Source organism: Mytilus californianus, unplaced genomic scaffold (assembly GCF_021869535.1).
Source record: "Mytilus californianus isolate M0D057914Y unplaced genomic scaffold, xbMytCali1.0.p SCAF_18, whole genome shotgun sequence".
In the NCBI taxonomy this organism is placed as follows: Eukaryota; Metazoa; Mollusca; class Bivalvia; order Mytilida; family Mytilidae; genus Mytilus; species Mytilus californianus.
Genome location: NW_026262666.1, coordinates 3,059,350 through 3,075,547, shown reverse-complemented (window position 1 = coordinate 3,075,547; position 16,198 = coordinate 3,059,350). Strand labels below are relative to the sequence as shown.

The 16,198-nt window shown below is 30.4% G+C and overlaps 1 protein-coding gene across 7 annotated transcripts in view; it reads left to right on the top strand.

The window, feature by feature from the left end:
- The first annotated feature begins 258 nt into the window (after window positions 1-258).
- The window catches only part of LOC127726569 (uncharacterized), a 35,904-nt gene continuing 19,964 nt past the window's right edge, over window positions 259-16,198 (top strand). For 6 of the 7 annotated variants that reach the window (XM_052233974.1, XM_052233973.1, XM_052233978.1 and 3 more), the window contains exon 1: window positions 14,076-15,503. In XM_052233974.1, coding sequence (XP_052089934.1) covers window positions 15,304-15,503 — 200 coding nt within the window. In that variant the 5' untranslated portion in view covers window positions 14,076-15,303. Of the gene's footprint in view, window positions 567-7,895; window positions 8,019-14,075; window positions 15,504-16,198 lie in introns of those variants that run through there. The other variant, XM_052233975.1, reaches the window with a different exon arrangement.

Here is a 16,198-nt window from a genome sequence, read left to right as displayed (position 1 = left end):
CGTGATGGGTCTTACTACCAAAAACAATAAGTACAATGCAATAAAACATACGAACACACCCACTCAACCGATATTCACTCATATTTAAGATCATACACCAAAAAAGACTAACGTTATTTAGATGACTATTTTCCAAGTTCTTGCTTGTACAGCGCCCTTCCTTGTTCATGATTGTATATTAATAACCATTTGGTTATAAACTTTATCGCAGCAGGTGCGCAGATATTCTGTAAACATGTTCATTCCTGCGCATACGTAACCAAAACAATATGGCGGAAAATATTTTGATAGAAGTGCCTGCCATGTGAAAGAAAGTGCATTTTGTAAAAAGCTTGCCTTTACAGGACATTAAAATACAAAATCCAGAAATAATACTATTTTAACAATTCCAAATGTCAAATATTTCGTTATTTCGCAGTTGAGATGAAGTGAAGCGGTAAAATATTTTAAATTTTCTGGTGCTGCGGAAAATGTGTTCCACACTGTTTCATCGTTAGCTGACATTTTCCATTTGTTATTCGATACGTAGAAAAACCTGGTGCAGACATGTTAGCAGGAGCATATTCGTATCCTTATATTGACCTAATTGTCTTAGAAAGTTAGAATATATATATATATATATACAGTAATTTCTTTTGTCATGACTAAAAACTTTTTCAGTTGAAAATCAATGAATGTTGTGTTCTGTTGTAGTATTATTCCTCCACTACATTTGTATCTGGAAAAACTACTGAGTACACAACATAATAAGTCCACTTATATATACACACTCTGTATCTAAATTGATACACCATATTATTGTCCAGGGAAAATGCCAACTTGTGGCCTTTTAATAGTTTTAATACTTTTATAGCGACTATACGGTATGCGTTTTTATCATTGTTGAAGGCCGTATGGTTGCCTATAATTGCTTACATCCACTCTTTCATCTTTGATGGATAGTTTGTCTCATTGCCAATCATACCTCATCTCCTTATTTTTATATTACACATGACTGAAAGGTTTATTGAAAGATCTCTCTGATGAGATCAATAAACCTCCTTCACTCACAAGGTAACAATAAATAGAAGCAAGTCAACTCTTACCACATGTGCCACGTCAACTCGTACCCCTGCGAACTCGTACCATTAAAAATGCAGAATTTTATTGAATTTTAGATTGAAAAAATATACATGATATACAATTTACAAATTTTTTTGCAAATCTTTATGAAAAAATTATGAATTTCTTAATTACCAGTATCATAAACTTGTATTGAATTTTTTATCATTACTTTCCCATTCTAATTAATAACTAAAGATTCCTTTGATTGTGTGATTATCTCTGTTGTTAACTAATCAGCTTGTTTAATTCAATTGTTAAATTATGATTGGTGTTATATAATTTAACAGCTTGGAATTAATTGTATAATGTCTATCTAAAAATAAAATTCCTGATTATCGTAACACATGCTGGAGTTGTCTCTTTTATCAGTAAAAGATAAATAATCAAACTATTCAAGGGGACAACAAAGCCAACCTACTGCAGTTTTCTTCATCTAATTAGCCAAGGAACAATCAGGTACAAATTGATCATTGTGATTAAAAATTATATACTTTTTACAGACTTATAAACATGATAAATGAGTTATTTAGTAAAATTTAAATATTTATTCATCATTTAGCACAATTTGAATGCATTTAAATACATTCAGACATTGCATTTACAAATACAAGTTTGCAATGGTATGAATTTATGTGATACAAGTTTGCTTTAAGTGGTATGAGTTGACATTGGTACAAGTTTGCAATGGTACGATAACTATAATTCCCAACATATGTATCGACTCTCACTATACATATAATAATTTTCCTGTCACCTTGTGACATCAATTCACAGTTCTGATAAAAATTCTGTATGGCACATATTTGCCTGTACTCTGAGTAGATTTTATGGTGTAAATGTGCAGCCATATTTGTAAATTCCTTCTACCATGTCTACCTTAAAGTTATATTTAAATAAACAAGAAGTTTCGAATTTACAACTAAAACTGATTGATCAGATTTTACAAGAAAGTATTTATTATCCTTGCAAAATGTTATTTTCACCAAGTCATCAATAAAAAACATTAAAATGTCTTTCCTCCTAAATTTGTCTCACAAAAGTCCCTGTTTGTGATAACATACATGTATGCTGACTTAACTACATTTTCTATGTTTGGTTCTAAAACTGATCATGCTTATAAAATGATAAAATCAAGCTTATCTGAAATTAATGTTGATGCTTTTCTGACTAATTTATTCAAAATTCAATTCTTATCCTGAACATGCTTGAAATATTTGCCACTAGACATAAAGCAAACAACAACAAAACATCTCACTTTATGATTCAGAACATGCATTTATTTGCAGTGATTTTTTGCATGTACTGCTACAATACAAACATGACAAAGTGGGCTTTATGCTTTTAATACATTTATTTTTTATAAATAATGCATAGTCATTATATTGATTGGTAGTGACTCCGTTTTTGTGTCCAATTGACCATAGGAAAACCTTTAAAATTCTTTACTAATATTTTTATGCCCCTGAGTGGCTTGAGAAAGTGGTGAATTATGACAAAATTGCAGGTCTACCCATTTTCTTATATTCAAGGTTGGCAAGGAAATAATGCCCCATGCTATTCACCTGCAGATTTTTCATAATAATTATACAATATTTTTTGTAGGACTCTGAAACACGGTGGTATCGGAACCTCCATGGTCACGTTGAAGTGCGAATGTTTGTGGCAAAAGTGTGTATTTGATCTAGCTGAAGTATGATGGATTACATTAACTTTATTTCAATACTTTCCTATTCATATGTAGATGTAGAAGTCAATGCAATTTGTTTGTTAGAAGCAGGTTTTTCATTTTTTTTCAGTACAAAAAAAATGTAGATCATAGAGAATATAGCCTGTTTAATTTAAATCAATCTTGATAAATAGTCATTGCATTTCCAGTCATAACTGTAAGCTATGTTGTAGTTTACTTTGTAAATAGGCTTTGACAGAAATAAGACAACATTCATACAACCATTTAGAAATATATCAGTAAAGACGCTACATGCAAAGTTTATTTTCCATTAAAACCAGTACTATTTTAATGACTGAAAATCGTGGTAATTGTTTGAAATGCAAATACTACTTCATTAGTCATAACAAAACAAAATAAGTGAAAAATGTATTTGGTTGAGCATTGTGAATGAGAGCAAGGAATGAGAAAAATCACTGTAGATGTTTTTTCCTGGAGAAAGTATGGAATGTTGGGTATTCATAATAATTAGACATCTGAAGATTTTAAAACTCTAGCTATAAGTTGTCATATATACATGTACATGTACATGTATAGGCCTTCCAACATCAGTGAACAGACCATAGCACTTAGCGTCCACATCCTACATATATATATACCAGTATTTACAACCTGGAAGATACAATTGAAATTTTCAAAGCAGTCTTTCCTATAAAATCTAGTATCACAACATTTGGTCTTAGGAAGGAAATTATTTAGATATTTCATTCAATGTATTTTTAGATCTCTAAAAATGTGTATGCTTAATTATTTCAACATGTTCAAACCTTGATGACAGGTGTATAGGTAAAATAACTACCCCTCCCCCCAATAAATGTTTACATTAAAGTGTAAAAAAGGTTATAAACATGATAAAAGTGAATGGTGTAGACCATTTATAGCAAGACATCAAGGTTTAAAAATTTAGAAAATACAATAAATGTATAAAAAGTGGGTCTAATTTCTTTAGGAGGAACCCTAATTTGATTGGCCTTGATTACATTAAAGTGTTAAATTTAAATTTAATTTATTATAAGGATTTTGACTACGTTCCATATTTCCTCAAATTTAATGACTGGTTGGTGCAGCTATTGTACTGTTCAGTATGTTTTGTGGATTCCTGACATTTTACTTTAGGTTAATTATAAACATTGATAAATGCCTGATGTCTGCAAGATGAAACTAAAGTTTGTATATGTATTTACTACATGTATATATATATATATATAAAGTCTCTGAATGATTGTATAATAAAAACTATAACACAATTTTCCATACGTTTCGGCCATTACAGCCTTCTTCATTGGAATAAATTACAATGAAGAAGGCCGTAATGGCTGAAACGTATGGAAAATTGTGTTATAGTTTTTATTATATATATATATATATATATATATATATATAAAACACTGGCTTGTATTGATTTATTTGAACGTATAGAGCTTATAAAACTTAAATGAATATTATAGACATAAATTGAAAAGTTTAAACTACAACTTTGAGTTACTTCCCTTTAGCTGTTAGCCTATATAAATTTGCAATGTAAATTTTAAGACATTTAAATTTTATCTGTTTATTTGTTGATCTATTTATGCATTAATTCAAATGTTGGATCATAGTTGTTTTGAAAATGGATTTTAGGCCAGTAGTCCAAATGAATCCTATAAAATAAAATATATAATTAGTTCATTATTAGGGTTGACCAGTCTTTAGTTACACATGTTACAGGTTTTCTGTATTGTCAACACGATCAATTAAATTTCTCTTATGTATTTTGCAGAATTTCTGTAAATTGCATAATTTCCTTGATCACAAGTATGGGTAAATCTGACTTTGAAATAATATTGTACATGTCTGTTTGTCCTTTAAATGAACAATCCTTTGCAAATAACTATAGGTATAAAAATATTTGGGCTGCCATTTTCTGTCTGTAAATTTATATTTTTTGTGTTTTATAAATTTTGGTGTTATATCTTTTCTATATACACAGTGATTTCATGGTTATACCTTCATGACCAGTCACCTTTGACCTTTTCACTTTTGATCTTTTTCTGTGTGACCTTAACGGAGATGAGGACCAGGTTATAACCAACTGCAGTTTTGTCTTGATTTTCTTCCAAAAATCCAATTTATGCTTTAGGGTAGGAAATATGAGGCATTGGGAAAGGGTCTGTAGATTGGCTTAACTGAAGTCACAAACTTGATATCAGCTGTTTGGTCTGGGGTTAATCCTTAAGATGTTGGGTCTTAGGCCAAAAACTAAATTTTAATTGTTTGATGTTGCCTATCCACCTTAAAAGCTAAAAAGCAGCCTACCCAAATAATTTTATAACGCAAATCATTTCAAATTTTTTTTTTTTTAATATTTTTTCCTGCTCTTACCTCGTTTTTTTGTCTTAAACATGTAACTTATATGCTGTTGGCAAAAGAAAAAAAAGGAAACTCCCTATGGTGCTATCTACCTACCCAACCTAACAAGGCACAGGTAGGCAACATCAAACAAAGATTTTTGTAGCCTTATATAGTCCTAGAATGTTTTTAAAATATAATATGTAAAATATATTAAATATTATTTCAATAAATTTTCTGATTTCACTCTCCCTCTTCAAACTAAAATGAAAAATCAACATAAAAACAAAGCAGTAATATACATATGTGTTGTAAGTGCTTCTGATTGATGAGTACTTGGGTGTACATCAATAAGACAGCAACCCAAACAACACATTGTAATTTGTAATACTATTATCCCATATTATATATATAAATCAGTTATTTGTGTATAAAATTCTGGTTGTATATTGGATTCAAAAGTGGGAAAAGAAATACATGGTTTATACCAACATAAAGATGTTGTACATGTACATTTTGAGCTTTAAGTGATAAATATTTGCAGGCCAGTTTCTTAATTAAAATTCAGAACAATGTGTTTAAGTCGTGTGCCCTATGCTAAGGAAAGGGAACAGCATTTAGGTAGTGTGCATTTACATGAATAACTCATTTATAATAGGAACAAAGCTTTCAAGGTCATACAAATTGTTTTGATCTCATTAATCTCAATTTTTACTTTAGTGTATATTTATATATATGTGAATATATCAATTATATAAATAGTTGTAAAAAACAAAAAGCAAAATACCAAGGCCAGTAAGCTTTTTAACTAAATGACAACAGCATAAAGTATTGGCTTTCAAGCGTTAAATGAAAATGGTTAATTTGTGGCATTGTTGAAATTTTAATTAGCTGTCAAACCGTCAAAAATTCATTTGAAATCTGAATAGAACATGTTAGTTGAGTTTAAAAACATATTGACACGAAACTATTTATCTAAAATTGTGTCATGGTTAAATGGTTTTAAAAGATTGTTTTAATTCAATATTTTATTCGTAAACTTTAAAGACGTGAATACTATCATTGTTGTTTATAATTGTATGCACCCTCACCATAGTGTACTTTGAATTTGAAAAAGTATGGTTTGTAAAGAAATGATTTTTCACATATTTTCATTTGCAAGTCAATTACTTCATGTGTATACATGTATAAGTCTCTAAGTATATTAACATAGAGGTGTGTACTTTGAGAAAATATATATATGTATACTGTACTTTTGAATTTTGAATGACAAGCCTGCACAGTTCTTGTTGGATACTAACGAATAACTTTAAAAGAACCTAATGCCACCCTTAAAAAATTCTGTTTGATGTTGCCTACCCATGTCTTGTAGGATTGGGTAGGTAGGAATGGATTTTATTTTATTTGGGGGAGGGGCAACAACATAAGTTAAAGTAAACAACGTTATATAAATTAGCAGAAAAAAATCTTTTAAAAGGAAATTTGAATTGATTTGTGTCATAAAATCTTTTGGGTAGGCTGCTTATTAGGTAGGTAGTTAACATCAAACAATCTAAATTTTATTTTTGACCTAAACAAATAATTGGAGTTTTTGCCCTTGTACAGACAAAAGTATGTGTATCTGGGTGAAAGCTTTTCTTTTATTTAATAAAGTTAGATTAATTATCAATGTTTCTATTACAAGCACATTGTACTATGCATGCTTTGACTCAACCACTATCACTATCGTAATATCTCAAACATTACATGGGAAATTTTAGATCTTATGTCATAACTGCTTCATACCCAGTTACCCAAAATTTAAGTTCACATTTTATTAATAACATTTACATGTAATATTAACTGTGTTGGAATAATTGATTAATTTTAATATTTAATTAAAAATATTTTTATGATCATAATGAAATACTTGCAGATATTTTAGTCATGAATTTCTTGATTATTTAGTAACAAAGAATTCAATTCAATTTCCAATAGAGAAATTTGGACCAAAGATTGGTAACCGTTACAATTTCATATGTTGCTTAATCAACTTTCCTGAATGTATTATATAATATTCACTGACATTCAATGTTAAAATTCACCGCAAAATCCAGTCTGGGAAAATTTTTTCAGAAGCTATGTTTTGTGTTTGAATTAAAACACATACATGTTGGCATATACTTTGCCCTAAATTTTTTCTTGGAATTGAAGGCATAAGACTAAGTCATAATGTTCTGTGAAAATGCTTTCATAGCCATTTTGATTGAAAATTATGAAGATGACTTGTGATGGTGAATAGGTATACTGACCCTTTAACTTTAAAAAAAAATTATTAAGACATTCGTTTTAATCTAGGTGAGAGAAATTACGGTAGAAATACAGAAATTTAAAAAATATTCATTATTTCTTATTCAAATCCTGTACAATGTAAAAAGATACAAGTGACTACATACATGTATCATCATATAAGGGGAGATAAGTCAATACATAAGCATGCAGTTGTATATCAATCTACAGCAAAAGTTATATCTATACCAAACCCACTAGGATAAGATAACCTCTGCTGCTGATCAACGACTAGTTACATATAAAAGTGGCATGTTAAAAGGGTAAAATCATTGAAATCAGATTTCATTGCAAATTATCAGATACATGTAGTAAGGGGAAGTAACTCAGTTTGTCGTTCTTCAAAATGATTCATATGATTATTTTTAGCCAAGCTCAACTTTTTATTATTTCCTTAACTAATATCTAGTAAGACCTTTCGGCAGATTGAACAGCAACAGGTAGAACACCTGAAACAGATGGCAGTCAATGGCGAAGACGACGCTCTTTCCAGAGCTAAAAAGTTACAAAACGAAACAAACCGCAGACGGAAGTAAGTAGTCGTGTTTTCTAGTAGATTTAATGTGATTCCATTAATAACAAAGCAAAGGTTAGTACGATAAAAGCAATTGCACATAAATATTTGATGAACATGACATGACAGTAAATTCAAAAATGGGTTAAATGGGACACAAAAAGGGAATTTATTTTTACTGCCACAAAACATATATTTTATTTAGTTTTATAGGGACCAGAGGTTTAGCTGTTTATAGTGATGACTTTAGCTGTAGGGCATGTATGTTACCTTTAAGATTCTCTATGGGATTCTCTGAGCTGATTTATACATGTAGGTTGAGTTACTGGTAACATGCGGATTCAGCCAGTTTGAAAAAAAGGGGGGGGGGATTTCCGACCCCCGGAACACCATGAAAATTTCACATAATTTTTTTTAAAAAAATCCAAAAAAAATGTGGGGGTTTCCTCCCCCAGAAATCTCCCACTGGATCCACGAATGGGTAATTACCAGATTTTGTCCCTGATAATTGTCTAACTGTATAGTTTGTTACCAGAGCATACCATTTACAAATGTACTATGATATATGCTGTTTTTACTAAACTTTACCCAGTATGTGTTTATGTACTTTTTTTCGTGTGTACTAATATTTTTTTAACAAATTTGTTTGTGCCGATGAATTCATGTGTATTTGATTTCAAGGTATTTTGGAACACATAAAAACAAATATAAATAACAGACTTAAAACATTTAAATGTTCATTGATTAAGTCTTTGTCTGTTTCACAATATGAGGCAAAATAAATAAAGATTATTCAGTTATCAAAACAGTTGTCTGTTCAATTGAGTTATTATCCGATTAAGTTGTTAGTTACACAATGAAGCTGTCATATTTGGCTTGGGGGTATTATTTGTTACCTTTTGTCCTTTTATCCTATATTAGTGTTCTGTTTTGATCACTGGTGCTGTATAAATAGTTTCACAGTTCAATTGAGGTTATGTGAGGTGAACAAGCATGTACATTTGTGAATTGCACCATTCATATGATTTTAATGTGCATAACTTCTGCATTTGTATTCTTGTGTTTTTATACGACAGCAAAAAAATTTTGTGGTCGGATATTGCTATGACGTTGGCGTCGTCGTCGTCGTCGTCCGAAGACACATTGGTTTTCGCACTCTAACTTTAGTTTAAGTGAATGGATCTTTTAGAAATTTGACCATAAGGTTAAATACCACAAAAGGAAGGTTGGGATTGATTTTGGGGGTTATGGTACCAACAGTTAAGGAATAAGGGGCCAAAAATAAGCATTTTCTAGTTTCCAGACAATAACTGTGGAACGGTGTATGGATCTCTCTGAAATTATACTGCAAGTTTCCATACCACAAAGGGATGGTTAGGATTTGCTTTGGGGGGTTATGGCTCAAACCGTTTAGGAATTAGGGGCAAAAAAGGGGGAAAAACAAGGTTGCCCTGGTTAATGGACAAATACTTTAGTACAAAACATAATTTAAAGCAGTGTAAGGGAGATAAATCAAATACATCATTGAAATTATCTCCCTTACACTGCTTTTAAATTATGTATAAAGTAATGGTTAATGAACAATAAAGATAATTTAAAACAGTGTAAGGGAGGTAATCCAAATACAACGTTTTGGTTACTTCCCTTACACTGCTTTTAAATTATGTTTAAAGAAATGCATATTTATAAAGGAAGACCAGTAAAAATATCTGCAAATGTTGCATCTTTTTTTTTAAACCAAAAAATCCATATGAAAGATTTGACACTATATTTTTAATTCTATTATAAAATAGATTAAGTTAGACCTATGGTAAATTTAAATGGGTAATTATGGTTGCCAACTCCATTGGAAATTTGAATCGAGATTATGACCATATCTTGAGGGAAAGAATTTTTTGGGGGAAAAAAGAGGGGGGGGGGGATAAAAAGAAATTGTGGGGGGTCAATTTTTTCTCATTTCAGATTTCAGAAATTAAAAAGAATTATTCTTCAAATATTATTTTTTTTTCAAATTTCAAATATTGAAAAATTTCAAGAAGTAATCTTTAATTGCACAGTATGGCGCATTAGATTTGTAAAATCTTTGATCACATTTATTTATTTGTTATGCCGAATCTAACAGTGTATTTAGATTTTTAATTTTGGGTCCAGTTTTCAAATTGGTCTACATTAAGGTCCAAAGGGTCCAAAATTTAACTTTGATTTTAGCAAAAATTGAATATATGAGGTTCTTTGATATGCTGAATCTAAACATGTATTTAGATTTTTGATATTTGGCCCAGTTTTCAAGTTGGTCCAAATTGGGGTCCAAAATTAAACTTTGTTTGATTTCAACAAAAATTGAATATATGGGGTTCTTTGATATGCTGAATCTAACCATGTATTTAGATTTTTTATTTGTGGACCCCGTTATCAAATTGGTTCATATTGAGGTCAAAAGGGTCCAAAATTAAACTTTGTTTGATTTCATCTAAAATTGAATTATTGGGGTTCTTTGATATTCCAAATCTAACCGTGTATTTAGATTTTTAATTTTGGGTCCTGTTTTTTAAATTGCTCTACATTAAGGTCCAAAGGGTCCAAAATTAAACTTAGTTTGATTTTAACAAAAATTGAATTCTTGGGGTTCTTTGATATGCTGAATCTAAACATGTGTTTAGATTTTTGATTATGGGCCCAGTTTTCAAGTTGGTCCAAGATAGGGTCCAGTATTTAAACTTTGTTTGATTTCAACAAAAATTGAATATATGGGGTTCTTTGATATGCTGAATCTAAACATGTATTTAGATTTTTGATTATGGGCCCAGTTTTCAAGTTGGTCCAAATTGGGGTCCAAAATTAAACTTTGTTTGATTTCAACAAAAATTGAATATATGAGGTTCTTTAATTTGATATGCTGAATCGAAACATGTATTTAGATTTTTTATTTGTGGGCCCCGCTATCAAATTGGTTCATATTGAGGTCAAAAGGGTCCAAAATTAAACTTTGTTTGATTTCATCAAAAATTGAATTATTGGGGTTCTTTGATATGCCAAATCTAACCGTGTTTTTAGATTTTTAATTTGGGTCCCGTTTTTTAAATTGGTCTTCATTGAGGTCCAAAGGGTCCAAAATTAAACTTAGATTGATTTTAACAAAAATTGAATTCTTGGGGTTCTTCGATATGCTGAATCTAAACATGTATTTAGATTTTTGATTATGGGCCCAGTTTTCAAGTTGGCCCAAGTTGGGGTCAAATAAAACTTTTTTTGATTTCAACAAAAATTGAATATATGGGGTTCTTTGATATGCTGAATCTAACCATGAATTTTGATTTTGGACATTGGACCATAATAGGTATATTAAAAAAATTCAAGTTCTTAGACCACATTCTTTCTGTGTCAGAAACCTATGCTGTGTCAAATATTTAATAACAATCCAAATTCAGAGCTGTATCAAGCTTGAATGTTGTGTCCATACTTGCCCCAACTGTTCAGGGTTCGACCTCTGCGGTCGTATCAAGCTGTGCCCCAGCGAAGCATTTTATTATTTTTGTGAAATATATGCTAACTGTGAAATTCATGAACTTAAATACAATACAATACAATATTTTTATTTTTCCAAATTAAAGGGCCCATTAAGAGCATAATATTAATAACAAAATGACATAAACATTACAGAGTGATTAAAAGAAACATAAAATAATAGTTCAATACACTGCAGTGAAAAAAGTATAATATACAGTATTAATAGTATTAGCTGTAATGATTTTAGAATACATGTATTGGCCATATATTACCTATTTCATATATATGTACATGTGTATGTATAAATTTACAATTGAGTTTACATTCATTTTACATAATTTATACATGTATTAGCTGTATGGTATGAAAAATACTATTCTAATCTTAGATGTATGTTACAGTACAAATTGGAATTCAGTAGAATCCAGAATCCTCCTAGTAAGAATTGGAATACCAATATCTACTAGTGGTTTATATGTCAATGATATTTGGTATGCAGATATATTAGCATTGAAACGTCTCATTTACATGGAGACTATTTGGCTCCTCCCCTTCAGTCATGGTCTATTGTCAGACTTTGAATATTGTGCATATTTTACATTTTAAAGTTTGTGATTATCAATGATTTTATCAGTTTTAGATTAAGCACTAATATTAAGTCAATGATAGTTGTTATGCAGAACAGGTACTTTGTATAAGCATTTGCAAGTCTCTCTTCCACCTTCATGGAGATTATATGGCCCCACCCTTTGATCATGGTTCATTGACTTTAAAACTTTTGCAATTATATATATTTTACAAGTTAAAGATTGTGTTTAAGTTAGTTTGAAGGGAACCACTTATGATATGTCAGTGGTTTATTTGATATGCAGTTTTATAAGCATTGGCATTTCTCATTTCCATGGAGTTTATTTGGCCCGCACCTGCAGTCATTTTTCATTGACTTTAAAATTGAGAATGGAAATGGGGAATATGTCAAAGAGACAACAACCCAGCCAAAGAGCAGATAACAGCTGCAAGCCACCAATGGGTCTTCAACACAGCGAGAAAATCCCACACCCGAAGGTGGTCCTCAGCTGACCCATAAATAAAAATGTGTACTAGTTCAGGAAAAATGGTCGTCATACTAAACTCCAAAACATATAAATGAACTAAAATTAACAAAACATACAAGACTAACAAAGGCCAGAGGCTCCTGACTTGGGACAGGCATAAAAGTGCGGTGAAGTTAAACATGTTTTGTGAGATCTCAACCCTCCCCCTATACCTCTGGCCAACGTAGAATAAAGAAACACGCAATGATACGCACAGTAAAACTCAGTTTAAAAGAAGTCTGAGTCCGATGTCAGAATTGGTAACAAAAGAAACTAAGCAAAATGACAATGATACATGAATGTTTTGTATAGTTTACATGTTTAAATATTGCCATTTTGATTTCTGCATTTGCATTTTACTATCCAAATTACAAAAAGCAAGCTATAATATCTCTGTGACTGTTTATTTGTTACAACATGTTTTAGATATTGCCAATTTAATTTCAACATTGCATTTCACTGTTAAAGTTTCAAAAAGCGAGAGATATCTCTGTGTGTTAATTTGTTAATTTTTTTTATTATTTTTACATATATGCACTTAATATTAAAGTAGGAAAAGAAAATAAATGATAATATCATAAATGCCACTTTCAATAAAAATATGGTAAAATACATAAACTTTCCTGAAATTCTGTTATTTATTATAACATTTACCAAATTAACAAGACCGTCTTCTTAATATTAATTTTGAGTTATTTTGATTTCAAAAATTTGTTATGGGAACAAACATGTTACAATTTTCTTTGCAATGGATGTCTTGAAGCCTACTGAAATGTCATTTCACAAAAAGTTGTATTTCTTTCCTGATGTTGTTTTTGTCACAAGTTTGCATTTTACTATGTCATACATACATGTATGTATTCAAAATACCCATAGATATATGGTCACACTGGGAATCCCGAGCCAAAATTTGCTCAGGGATGCAAATCTCAAGGAGAGATTACATGAGACTGCAACATGGTAGGTAAGTAAATCTGGATCTGATTCCAACGAACAAGGAATCGGATTCAGATTTTACTTACGAATTCACTAAACAAAGTGTAAGTGCTCCTTTTGTTTGAATCCTTCTGAAGATTTTTGATCAGGATCATAACCAAGTGTGATGTACATGTATGTATATGACAAATATAAAGTGAATAGATTTTAATGTGAAAGTCAATGTCATTAAGATCAATTTATGATTTGTAAGATATCAACTTTGCAATACATCACATCTTTTAAATTTATGTTAGTCTTATCACAGAAATACTATGGCATACATCATAATTTTAAAAGAAATTTTTATGTATGCTTTCTGTTTTACAAAAAAATAATTGGTATAGACTCTAGCTAAGAGAATTATAAATTTCCTTGCTCAAAGCAAGCAAATAAAAAAGTACAATTAACTCACAGGTCCAAATTTAAATAGTGTGGTTAAAATAACATTCAAACTATTTAATTAATAACATTTCAACACATTGTTATTTCAAATCAAATTTTGAGATCAATATGCTTGACGAGAGATCAGAGAACATTACATGTAAAACTCGTCTTTGTAATGCTTTTGTCCGGTTGTATAATGCATAGATTCAAACATGGGATAAAAGAACATTTTATTAGAAGAAAGAAATATGAAGTCTACAAATTTATTTGATATAGAGTATATAAAAGAGGGATTATATTCGATGAAAGAAATCAATTTTGCTCCAACAGTGATAACGTGAATGGGGTGAATTAGCGTTATTGTTCGGTAGAAAATAGGATTTAAATGTTCGTTGTTTTTATGATGCATTTAACATCGGTAGATACCAAGGCCTTTTAAAAGTCTCTAAGTAAAGCAGGGCTAGGGGAAATGTATAAATCAGTGACGGGAAGTCTACATGGAGTTATTAACTGTCAAAATGGGTAGGATTAATGGATTTCAATTATTAACTAATACAGTTGAGGATTAATAAAGTGCTTGTTTAAAAACGTGCTGATTAGAATAGAAATTTGAGAGGTAAAGAAAAGTTGAGATTAAGTTCAATTTAATCCTGACGTCTTGGATGATATATTGTACTTCAATAACAGTCATAAACTTGTTCTGTTCTTGTGTCACAGGTTTGAAGAATTTTGTGGGATTTTGATAAACTTGTTTCAATTCTGGTGTCATCAAGTGTATATTGTACTTTGCCAAATCCATGGTATAACTGAAAAGTTATAGTGAACTTAATAGAAAGAAAAGGGACCTTCAGAAACAGCTTGGGATTTTATTTTTGGATGCAGTTAGACTTGAAAAAATGTCAAAAAAATAATGTGCTTTGGAATACATGTTCATTGTTCAATCATTCTATAGGAACACAGGAACTTTGTTATTTCTGACAACCAGTCCTTAAGTCATCTATGTACATGATTAAGTGTCTGTTAGAATTGACAACAGATGTTGTTGAATTTATCTAGTGTTTTGGATTTTAGAAATGGTAAAGATTGTTTTAATTTAACTGTGGATTTATTGAGGAATAATTGTCGTTTCATGGAAACATGATTGTGTGACAAGTTTTTTGTCCATACATGTCTGTAGCATAGGAAATTTGTAATTTGTTGAACATGTACACTTAAATACAATTTGTGGTTCACCTTAACTGATGAAATCGATGCTACATATTTTTGTGATCCATGTCTAGTGATTAGGTTGTTAATACTCTCTTCTCGTGTCGTGTTGTCAATTGCATCAAAAATCAATTATGAATACTAACGGATTTGTGAAAATAAGATTTCCGAAGTGTATAAATGAGATGATGGAAAAAAGCGATCAGAAATTGCGGATGCATTTAAGTTTGACTGATACCACAACAGGCGTTCCGATCCAACATAACCTAACTAATCTAATCAAAAGTGTGGGATTTATAGAAAGATTACCAGAGTATTCTAGTCATATTTTAAGGTAATAATCATGTAAATGTTTCTAAGAAATATTAATTATGACGTATTGTTTTCATAGGAATAAATTAGTCATATTGGAAGGTAATTTTATTGCTTCTGAGAAATCTTTATCCTGTTATTATATTTTTTGTTCCTTGGAAATATAAATTAGATGCAGCTTTTGAGATTTTTTAATTGATAACTTTATAACAGAAAAAGTAGATGTTCAAAATGTTGAGAAAAAAGCTACATGTATTTAGCTGGCTAATGGCTTCTATAGAAAACAGTGAATATTTTCAGTACCATTTGAAGTAAGAATTATTATTATTTTTCAAATTTGTTCTATTAAAGCTTAAATGCATGATGAGGATGATGTATTTTGTAATGTTCAAGTTTAAGATGCAGGAATTGTCATTATCGCTATTTTACGAAATTTTCCTTTGATCTTGCTGACTGATAATTTCCTTTCTCAGCAGAGTCGAGTGATATGAAAAATTATCGCTAGAAACTAAGGGAACATGTGCCGTCGTCAATGAAATTAACAACGTCGTCATAGGTAAAATAGTGATAAACAGATTATCATCAAATTGGTCATCTCAACTCGATTACTTTTCTCACTTTCGCCGTACTGGCTCAAGCGAGAAAATCAATCTCGTTGAGATGACCAACGATAATCTATAATTATTGTATGAGGATCATTAATGGTTTCACATTTGA